General features: G+C 56.4%; 1 protein-coding gene across 1 annotated transcript; it reads right to left on the bottom strand.

Moving 5' to 3' along the window:
- Positions 1-3,190: 3,190 nt before the first annotated feature.
- C1H3orf18 (chromosome 1 C3orf18 homolog) lies at positions 3,191-10,696 on the bottom strand. The gene is made up of 5 exons (XM_012771401.3): positions 10,495-10,696; positions 8,521-8,915; positions 6,812-6,837; positions 6,003-6,150; positions 3,191-4,851 (listed from the first exon to the last, which is right to left on the bottom strand). Exons 2-5 carry the CDS (start codon positions 8,752-8,754, stop codon positions 4,771-4,773), a joined length of 489 nt encoding a protein of 162 aa, XP_012626855.2. The 5' UTR covers positions 8,755-8,915; positions 10,495-10,696; the 3' UTR covers positions 3,191-4,770.
- Positions 10,697-10,699: the final 3 nt, after the last annotated feature.

A 10,699-nucleotide genomic window follows, 5' to 3' on the forward strand; every position in this document is an offset into this window, starting at 1 on the left:
ACTGGGAGAGGGGAAGCCGGTGTTGCTGCAACAGCAGGATCCGCCTGGAATGGACGCCGCGATGCATACTGGGAGAAAGAGCAAAATGCTACTGGCTGTCGTGGGAAAACCCACGTGTAGAGAGTGTCTCTCACTGGGTTCTCCTGCTCTGCTGCCAGACAGCTTTTTCCACACCAGTCACGGCCATGGCCACACCCACAGAATGGGCAGCAGAGGAGGCAACATCCTGGCTTGCAACCCAGGCCCTGGTGAGTCCCACAGAAAGCAAAGGCATCTGGTGCCTGCCCCTCTGCCCCCTCCAAGTAGCCCTCCCTGACTGGAATTCTTAGGGACCAAGAGCAACTCAGTCAGCAGTTTTGCTCTAACCCAGCAGACTTGGCCCTACAGGGCAGGAAGCCCCTGTCACCTCCAAGCACACTATTGGGCACACAGAAAGTGTTTGATTATTCCTGTAAACTCTATGCATGGTGGTGGTGGGAACATCAGGGAGGCCTCTGTGTGATTTTCACTTTGCTCGCAAGTTACATGGGGTGTTGGGCTGCCTGAGATTTTGCCATAAATGTGAGAAACTGGCCCAGGCTGTGACCCACTGACCAAAGTTGCCCTGGCTCGATAAGGGAGGCCTTGGTATCCCCTGCATCAGGTATCCCCTGATGGGCCCCCGGCCTCAGAGTAAAGTCTGTCTCCCCCAGATTCAAGCTCAGAGTCACATCTTTGGACAGAAACCCTGGCCCCCTGGAGGCCTCAAGTCATTCTGGGATTCCCTCCCTCTACTGACCACCCCCAGCTCACACAGGAATCCCAGGCCTACCACACCTATAGATCCAACCAGGCTTCCTGGACAGGCCTTGGCCCCGCCTACCCCTCTGCTCATCCACACACCCTCTTCTTCCCACAGATGCCCCTCCTTGGTTGCTGCCCTTTCTCCAGCTCCCTCGGGTGTGGGGGCCAGTGCCCTGATCCCTGTCCTAATCTTCCACTTGCAGGACCGAACACCCACGGTGAGGGGTGGGAGGTGGGGACTCTGCCAAGGAGCTCTGGGGGTGGGGAGTGAGAGAGCAGGCCAAGGTCCCATACCCTGGCCCAGGTGGGATGGCATCCTGGTCTCACCCCACTCCACCCATCTGAGGAGTCTCCCTGCTCTCCCTGTCCCTACTTCCCTCTCCGCACCTGACATACACACCCTTTTTGCTCATTTCTCAGCACCCCTACATGCAGTTGCCCCCACCCCAGTCCTGAGCCCTCAGAGGCCAGGGTGGATGGGGGTGCCAGGACAGCATTTCCTGGGGCTCCCCCATAGCCTTAGCCAAGGCCCTCCACACTCAGCCCTGTGTAGGGCTGTGGCTGACAGGATGGGGTGGGAGCTGCTGCCTCAGCCTCTGGATACCCTCAGGCACACCCTGCCCCGCCTCTGCCTTCTTTGTCACATAGTGTAGTTATGAAGACGTAGACTGGTAGTGTGTGTGTGTTATAAACATATGCACACAGACTTCTCTTTTCCTGTTAACATCTGCCTCCTCCATCTAGAACAGAAATTCGGAGTCTGGGTTGGTTCACTGATGGGACCGTGGTGCCAAGCTCAGTAATGTCTCTGGAAGGAAGCCACGGCAAGGTCATACTGCTCTACTGGAGTTTCTGCGTTCTCCCCCACAAGATTTCCTTTACATTCTGAAGGCATCCCCAGTGTCTGCCTGCAGGCAGGCAATGGGATTATTTTATTCACTTTGGCTTGAAAGTGACACTTCACTTTATTAAACAAGAAGATAGTGTCCTTTGAAGGCACCCAGCTGTGTCCACCCTGATGCCACCCACCACAAACTGTCATAGCGTCTGACCCGGAGCCCTAGTTGCTATTCACGAGGAGGGTCTCATTTATGGAAGTGCGTGTGTCAGGCAGGGGCACTTCCCGAAGGGCCCTTTAATAGACAATTTCAGGAGCAGTGAAGGCAGGCAGGCAACTGCCTCGCACTCCACTGCCTGGCCGAGAGCCGTGAGCACACCAGCGAGGCCTCAAGGAAGACATGCCAACCAGAACCTTCCACCGCGATATTTATCGATACTACACTCTGTGTGGAAGACCCGGGAACTGGCTGGGTTTTGGTTTTCCTGCAGGACTGGGAAACAGAGCTAGGGAGTGGAAGAAGGTAGGTGGAGGGGAGAGGTGACCACGAGAACACAAGAGGAGGGGACACAGCCCTGGCACTCACAGGTACAGCTGTCTTGTGTCCATCACCAGCAGGAAAGGTGCATGGGGCAGACGGGAGAGAATGGGAACAGGGTCCTCCTGGAACCCCCTTCTAGGCCCTGGTCCCTGAGCCAGCCTCACTCCACAGGTCCCGTTTCTTCAGGATCCCCCACACTGGGTTTTCTGCAGCCCCCACATTCCTGGGCCTAGGCTACCCCACAGGGGGAGCACACAGGCCACCCCATCCCCCCTGGAATCCTGCCAGTCTGCCGAGGGAAGGAGACACTTCCCAAGACCAAAGCCATTACCGACAGGCCCAGCCGCAGCCCCAGTGTGTGGCCCGTGGAGTGCTTGGTCCTCAGCCTTACCTAAGACCCGGCCACACCAGCCCAGCCCTCTGTCATGGAACTGAGGGGCTTACGCCCTCCTTGTTATGTAATGCTAGCCTGAATGCTCAGCTCTCTGGGGGAGGGTCTGGATGTCACTTAGAGTCCTGGCTTGTGGGACTTTCAGTGCTAAAACTGGGACAGTTCTGGGAAAACCAGGACAGCTGGTCATCCTAGTGTCATTCTCCCCCAAACCCTTCTGAACCCTGTAGGTAAGTTCCATGCACATAACCCTAATGGCTTGCCATCTCCCACCCATCCCTTGTGCTCCAGAAAAGGCCATCATGTCATTTTGCTCCCTTTTATGTTCCAGACCTAGCTCACATGGGTCCTGAGGTGTCATACCTCCCCCTGGCTCTTGGGGCTTAAGCCCCCTCCCTCCTTTGATCCCTCTCAGCCCCAGGGAGTGGCAGGTGCTGTGACCCCATTCCACAGTTGAGGGACAAGGTCCCAGAGCAGCTGGAACTCAGGGTCAAAGGCATTTTCTCAGATCAAGGAAAACCAGCTGGGCTGCCACCTCGTAGATGGGATCCAACAACTACCCCCAGACTCCTACAGCCCCTCACCCATCCCATCCCGTCCTGGTGTTCCACACCCTGAGTGTCACAGCTTCACACCCTTAGCGTGTAAACATCTTAATTACATCTTTAATGCTCTCACATGGAGATGGTTCGAGTTAAATTACAGATTTCTGCATCCTAAATTACCCGCAGCCCTCCAGTCGGCTTAAGTGCTAACATATTTATAGCATCTAGAGGAGGGAATAAATCCAGAACTTTCCCCACGGGGGCCACCTGGGCCCCAGCATCCTGACACGTGGTATTTGCCCAATGGAAGATCTACACATGCTGCTCCTGCATCCCCTCCAACCGGTGGAGGACAGCAATGGTGGCGGGCCAGGCCTGGGAACGTGACTTGTGCAGGCTCGTGTGCACGTGCATGCCCAACATAGAGAAGTGCCCAGCTCTTGGGGTCCGTCTCTGCCTAATGTCCTGCCCAGATGCCCCTGGCATCAGCCCTGACCCTCCAAGGCTTATGGGGAGGCCAAGTGCAAAGACCTTCCCCGTCACTCCATAAACACAGAGAAGCCCTTCTCATAGGTGGGATGGAGGGGGGGAATTAAAAAATAGAGTAGGTTTCGTAGGTCTCTTTCCCAAGGGGTAATCCTCCACCCTCTCTCAGGCAGTCAGAACTTCCTCCACTGCCTGAAGCCTGTGAGCGCTGCCCTCATACCAACAGCCTCTCCCCACCCACATCCTCGATGTAGTCCCGGACAGGGAACTGTGTTCATGAACAGGTCAGCCTGCCTTTTAGAGCCCAGTGAAGAAGTACAGTGGACAGTGGAGCCCTGCCTTGTTTCCCTCTTCCTGCAGCCCCTGAACGCTGAATGTAGAGGAGGTCGCCTACCCTGATGCTCCACTGGGTGGGGTTGACTTGGAGGGCAGAGCCAATGCAGGTCTGTCATGCCTGCCGTGCAGGCACAGGCCTGTGTCTGCCTGTGGGCACACTCACGTGCACACACGAGGCTCTCAGCAGGTCTGGGCGCTGCATCCTCCACATTTGTTCCCTCACTTCCTTCCCCCTCAGCTCCCGTTCTAGCTCAGGCTCAACAAAGCCCTGGCAGCCAGGATGGGTGGCTGGGAGACCTCATGAACCCTCTAGCACGGATGGCCCCCAAGTATGAGCAGCCCCCCTGCTGGTGTCCTCCCCTGCTAGGCAGTTTCAGCTCCACTCCTGGGCCTTCAGGTGGTTTCTTCTCCCCACCCCAGGGGAGGCTCCAGATTGCAAGAACCAGGTCTCTCCCTGACAGAAAGGAACCCCCACTTCCCCTCCCCTCCCACTCCAGATCTTCCCCCAGTTTCCTCAACAGTAGAGGAGCAGACCCTGATATAAGGGGTCTGGACAGGTGACAGGGAAGCCAGCAGTAGCCCCTGACCTTCCTGGCATGAGGAATGCCCCACATGTGAGGCCCCTCGGGTCAGGAGAGGTCAGTGGCCAGATGCCCAGCCTGCCAGGGTCCTCTCTTAAAGCCTGGACAGTCGGCACGTGGGTCCACAGAACAGCTGGGGCCTAGCCTGGCCCTTTCCCGTCGTGGCAGGGCAGGTCCTGAGAGTAGGTCTTGACAGTCAGGGAGTGGGCAGTTTTGTGGGCACCATGGCAGGTATCTCTATTAGAGGTCCAGGCCTGTCCCCAGGCCACTCACGCATGGATGGCGTTGGCTACGTCAGTAAACACCAGCCGGCTGGGCCTCTGCAGTGGGCCCTGGGAGGGAAGAATGGCCTGCAGGGAGACAGGCAGGGGCATCAGAACTTGACCAAAGCCATGCACTCTCTGGCCCAGTCACCTCCACCCTCACTCCTGGTGTCTGCTTGTGCTTGGCACCAGCTATGCCTTCTGCCTGGAAGTCCCTCCCTGCAAGCTCAGCCTAGAAATAAGACCTGGCTCAGATGACTCCTCCCCACATCAGCCATCCCCAGCTTGCCCTGTCACTTTGGCAGCACTCACTGTGGGCCTGAGCATTGATTTAATTATGCATACATCACCTTTTCCTAGCAGGGGATGCTCAACTGCACCCCCAGGTCCTAGCATAGGGGCTGACACAAGGGAGGTGCACAGGAAATGAGTGTCAAATGGTCAGTAGTCCCAGGGGCTGGGTGGACAAAGGTTCTCAGTGCAATTTCCTGAATATCCCAAGGGAGCAATGTATCCTGACCCAGGTGACAGAACTGGAGGCAAAACCAAGGGGTCTTCAGACTTCCAGCCTGACTCTTCTGAGCGCAAGGAGACTCAAAGAGGTTGGATACATCAGGAGTGGGCCAGGCCTGCTCATGACACTCTGGCCCTTGGGGATTTGGGGGAATGGTGGCAAGTGGTCAGGTGGCCCAGTGGCTCTGGCAGGATGATCACATAGGTACTTGTCCCTTTGGACACAGGAAGTGAGTTTGGCTGGGGTCTCCACCTGCCTGGCATCTGTCAGTGACTACGAATCTACCAGCCTACTCTGAGGCAAACACTCCCCAAGAGTCCGACCCCATCCGCAACCCACTCAGGACCATAGACTCTCAAGGAGCAGAGGAACCCAGGGTCCCAGCTCTCAACAATCTCTCCGATTAGTCCTCCCCTACTCTTCTAGCCAGTATTGTGGGGGTTTACAGGGCAAGAATTAGGGTTTTCATTTATGGATGAGAAAACTAAAGCTCAGAGATACCTGTGGGGCTCCCAAGATCAGCAAGCCATCTAGGCAGAGTCAGGCTTTGTGCAGTGTGTCGGCAGGTGGCCCTGGAGCAATTCAACCAGTTTCTGAATAAACCCAACAAAACCCATATACCCAATAGCTGCCACCTGACCACGTGACATGAGAAAGGAGGGAGGGTGAGGGTGGAGGAGACATGACGGCTGCAGATGGGGTGGGAAGCCCAGCCAGTGCCCACCTTGCCCTGCGTGGCCTGCCCAGAGGCCGCAGCCTGCATGGAAGCAGCATCCCGTCCGTGCTCCAGCAGCTCCTGCTCCAGCTCATCTTGTTCCTCCGTGGGGTCGAAGCTGTACATGGGCATGAGCTGGTGGCGTAGTTTCTCCAGCCTGGGGATGGGGCAGAGGCTGCTGGGGGCAGGGCAGGCCCTTCCCCTCCTACCAGCCCTCCAGGCCCTGCCTACTGACCAGCTAAGCCACAGCACAAAATCATGTTTAGGGTCCTAAGATTTCCCTTGAAATGGATTACTGACATACAGTTTTGCACTTAGAGTAACAGCTCCACCCCTCAGATGGGTGGCCTGGGAGGGAGCAGTTACCCATTCCTGGGACTGAGTAGGGCCATGGGCCATGAAGCTGTCATCAGTGGGGTACACAGAGACTGCCTAGGCTGGGACCTTGCTGCAATCACAGCCTCTGTGGCTGGGGTGGGGGAGGGGAGTCAGTGGCAGTCAACTCAGGGCAGCAGGGCAAGGGTGGCTGGGCAGTTGGGTGGGGGTAATCCCAACCTTCTCACCCCTCTCCTTCCCCACCCATCCCCAATCCAGGGTGATACCTGCTTGCCCTCTGTGTGATGTCCTAGTTAGGTGCCCTCAACCCTCCCTGAAGGAAAGTGGTCACCCCCAACCCTGAGTGGGCAGAAGAGGCCCTGACTCCCTGACCAGGGAGAGGGGCCTTTGTGGGGCTGGTAGACACTTTCTTCCCGAGTCCCCTGGAACCCAGCCCAGCACTGCCCAGGGGCTGGAGTTTGGGGTGGCAGCTGGGGAATTACCTCTTTTTCTTCCTGATGTACAAAACCTGCAAGAGAAGGGGCAGCATCAGATGTCAAGGAAAGAAGGCCCCCACAGCTACAGCCCCACCGCCTCCGGGAAGCCCTCTCCCACTGATTCTGCCACACCAAGCACTTCCTCCCCCTGGGTGAGGCACACAACCTGGCACAGATTTGCTCCTCCTTGTCCCTGTGGCCTGGCTCAGGGCTGGCACATGGGGAGAGGACACAGCACATAGGGAATGCCTATGGACCTGTCTCCTGTGCCCAGGAGTGTTTCCTGCCCTCAACTGCCTTCATCCTATAAACTTCTACCTCTCCAATTTTGGTGAGAAGGCAATCCACTCCGGCCCTCTGAATGTTCCTCTACAACAAAGAGTAAAGGATCTTTTCTAGGACAAAATCTTTTGCTGAGAGTAATGAGGGCAGATTCTAGGCCCTGTTTTGGCCTTGAGGTTGGGGTGCCTCAGTCTGCTCAACCAGCACACGGCGGCAAGGGGGAGCACTGGCATTCGCCTCATGTTCACCCCAGCAGGCCTCCTAGGCCCTGGCCCACTCTGCATGTGCTGCATCCTGACCCTGCTTGCTGGCCGGCAATTGCTCCCTGGCAGCAATCCGGAGCCTGTGGGGCCCATATGGCAACCCTGGTTTAACAGCAGCTCCAACCAGGCCATGGAAGGACCATCCACAGCCCTATTTGTCAGAGCAACATGCTCCTGAGCCCAAGGCCAGCCATCAGAGCCTGCAAGGATCGGTGGGCAGAATGCTACCATTGGCAGGCCCACTGGGGAAGCTCATGTGCACCCCCACCCTCCCTGGTCTCAGCCTGCACAATCTCTAGTGGTTCCTCAGTGACATTCTGAATGTCTATGTATCATCTTATGGGGACAGCCTGCATCTTCAGGGGCTGACACCAGATCAAGAAGCATCATACTCACCACTGGGGGGCACCTCCAGCACCCCTCTCCCCAGCTCACCTCCCTCCTGATGGCTGCCCCATTCTACTTCTCATGACACTGAGGCCAGTTCTAATTCTGCATCCTCAGCTGTTCCCAACCACTCAGCCTAGAAAGCACCCCTGCTTCCCTGCACCCCCCACTTCATTCCCCAAGGCAATCCCTGTAGGCTTCCCTTGGAACCCTCGGTTTTTATGTCTCCCACTCCTCGTAAGAACCACAAGGCAGGACCTTATGTCCCCAGATCCCAAAGGCCTGGTCCAAGGCAAGTACTCAGTAAATAATTGCTCAGTGAATGAATGAATATTGCCAACAGACTGCCATGCCCAGAGCATCCCACCCAGACACTGTAGCCCACAATCCATCCCAACTACCCTCTGGCCTCCACTTCTACTGCAACCCCAAACCCACTTGCCTCACTATCTGGCTTGCTGCTCACAGAACCTCCTGCCTGCCTCCAAACTTTTGCCCATCAGGACCCTCCACTTTGAACACCCTCCTCCCCAACTCCTATATGGCCTAAATGACCCAGCTCAAAACATTATGTATTCCTCAGAACCTTTTCTAGTTCTTCTAATTAGGAGAATTGCCTCTCTGGTCTCTGGGCCCCAGTGGACAAATGTCTGGGGAAAGGGAGGACTGCACTGTCATTAACAGACAATTGCCTTCTGATCTGCTTCTCTATACATCTGAACACTGATTACTCTCCCCAGCTGAGAGCCTCCCAGGCCAGCCTCAGTCTACCTCAGCTCTTACCATGGCCACAGCGAGGCCAATCACTGTGATGATCCCAAGGGATAGAAGCATGGTCCCCACGCCAGTTGCACCATCAGCCACATCAGGGATTCTGGTGTCATTCAAGCTGGTGGCTTCTGGGCTGAGGGTAGTGGTCTCAGAGGCTGGCCCATCAGTGGCAGGTTCCAGATTGGGCTCAGAGGTGGGTGGACGGCTGCTGAGCCAGCCCCTAGCAGATGCAATCCTGGAGTTCATGCTGATGTGGAGAGTGCCTGGGCTGAGGACTGTCTGTGGTCAGTTAACCTGCCCACTCTCTTCTGACATCAGGAGTGTCCCAGCCTGGGGCTCCTACTACCTGTAGTGACCATCTGCACAGCTACTCCTTGGATAAAGGGAGCCTTCTGCCTCCCTGCATGCTGGAAAGGAAAGAATAAAATATATGAGGCTAAGGGGCTCAGCAGTAAGATGAAGTCCCTCTAGGTTCTGAAAGCACTGAGGAAATAAACGTTTGAGGAAAAGAACAAGGGCAAGCCAAGAGACATAGGACAAGTGCTTTATATACCTGTGGTTCCCATGTGTTTTTAGGAACAAAAATGAAGCCCTACCTCCTCTGTTTGTGGATAAGAGGATCATAGTGATCATACCTGGAAGATATGAAAGGCAATGGGAGATTTGAAAGAAAAAGTCCTTCCTCTGCACAATAACACCCCCGTCTCCATACTCCCCACAACTCCCACCTCCTCTCTCCCTGCCCCTGACATCCCTCATCCTGCTTGGGAAAAAAAATACCACAGTTTTTTCCTTTCCTGGAGGGAAACACTTGCCCAAGAAGCCAGACAGGCCTGTCTTTGAATCCCAGCTCGGCTATTTAACTGGATGACCCCAGGTAAGTCACTCCACCTTTCTGTGTGTCAGTTTTCCTGAGCATAAGAGTTTGTTAAGAACACCCCCACAGGGTCACAGGGTTACTGAAATGTCAGAATGAACAGGTCCCTGTAAAAGACTTAGCTCAACACAAGCCCATCCACAGTAAGCACTCAATAAATATTAGAGCTTCTCCCACTGGCCTGCCCAGTCAGGAAAGGTGGAGCCACTGGAGCCCCTGGACCCAGCCCACTGTTATGCACAGAGTAGGGGTTGGGGCTGGTGTGGAAAGGCCAGAAGACAGGAAGGAGAGAAAGGCTCTCGTCCTCTAGCTGGGCTTCTCTGTAGGCTCTTGGGGTCAGTGGACACCCCCATGCCCCCAATAGAGGAGCTGGGCTGCTAGGGTCAAGGAGACAGGCAGGGGAGCATATCTTCAGAGGCAGGGATGGAGCTCCCACTTTGGGTGCCTTCTCCTCCCCTTCCCTCCTCCGCTGGGAACAGAGGGAGAGAAATTTGCCCAGCCCAGAAGGCCCTAGGTAAAGCAGGGTGGGAAGAGGTCCCAGCCAAGCTGCAGATGGGCAGGCCTAGGGAGAGGAGGGAAACATAACTCAGCATAACTCAGGCTGCACACATACCTCCTGTGCTGGCTCGTGGGTACTATGTGGGGTGGCTCCCTGTGCAGATGCATGGATGGGTGTGTGAGGTGTGCACACACCGGTGACGGCCCCTTAGGAAGGGGTAAGGCTGGCAGAGGGACATGGGGTGGAGGAGGCGCATCCCTCTTGCCTTCTCCCTCCAGCTAGGCTGGGCACAACAGGAGTCCTGTTGGCTCTTGCCTCTGCCACTGACCCGAGGTGTGACCTTGGGCCAGACCCTTAACTCTTGCTCTGAGGCTGTTTACTCCACCCAAAGGAGAGAAAGGGCCCTGCGGACCATTTGCCAGGCCTGCCTCGGGATCCAGAGGGGAAGGGAAGGAAACTGGGGTGAAAGGAGTCAGCACCGCGACCTTTGAGAACCCGCATGCTGTTCTCCATTGGGTCTCTCAGTCCTCCCTGCCCCAATCCCCACGCCCGCCTCCGCGACCCAGTGATTCCCCCATTCTTGCACAGGAGCGGCGACCTCAGCACTTACTTAATCCTCTCCAGGGCGCCGAGCTCAGTCAGAGAGGCTAGGGGTGGTGGTGACAGGCGGGAGGCCGGGGCGGGGAACCCCAATGCCCGGCGTGGGGGACGGCGGGTCGGACCTGAGGTCTGCCCCCCTGCACGCTCGCAGCCGCGGGCCAGGCCCGCTACCGCGAACAGCTCGCAGCCGTGAGTGCCCGCTCTGTCAGCCTGGG

Source organism: Microcebus murinus, chromosome 1, assembly GCF_040939455.1.
Source record: "Microcebus murinus isolate Inina chromosome 1, M.murinus_Inina_mat1.0, whole genome shotgun sequence".
In the NCBI taxonomy this organism is placed as follows: Eukaryota; Metazoa; Chordata; class Mammalia; order Primates; family Cheirogaleidae; genus Microcebus; species Microcebus murinus.

What these genes read in the sequence shown, in the direction of transcription:
- C1H3orf18 (XM_012771401.3), bottom strand. Translation starts at nt 8,754, where the DNA reads ATGAACTCCAGGATTGCATCTGCTAGGGGCTGGCTCAGCAGCCGTCCA. An exon ending in TTGGCCTCGCTGTGGCCATG is followed by an intron (nt 6,838 to 8,520) that starts GTAAGAGCTGAG and finishes CTTCTCTTGCAG; the next exon opens with GTTTTGTACATCAGGAAGAA. An exon ending in TACATCAGGAAGAAAAAGAG is followed by an intron (nt 6,151 to 6,811) that starts GTAATTCCCCAG and finishes CCCCATCCCCAG; the next exon opens with GCTGGAGAAACTACGCCACC.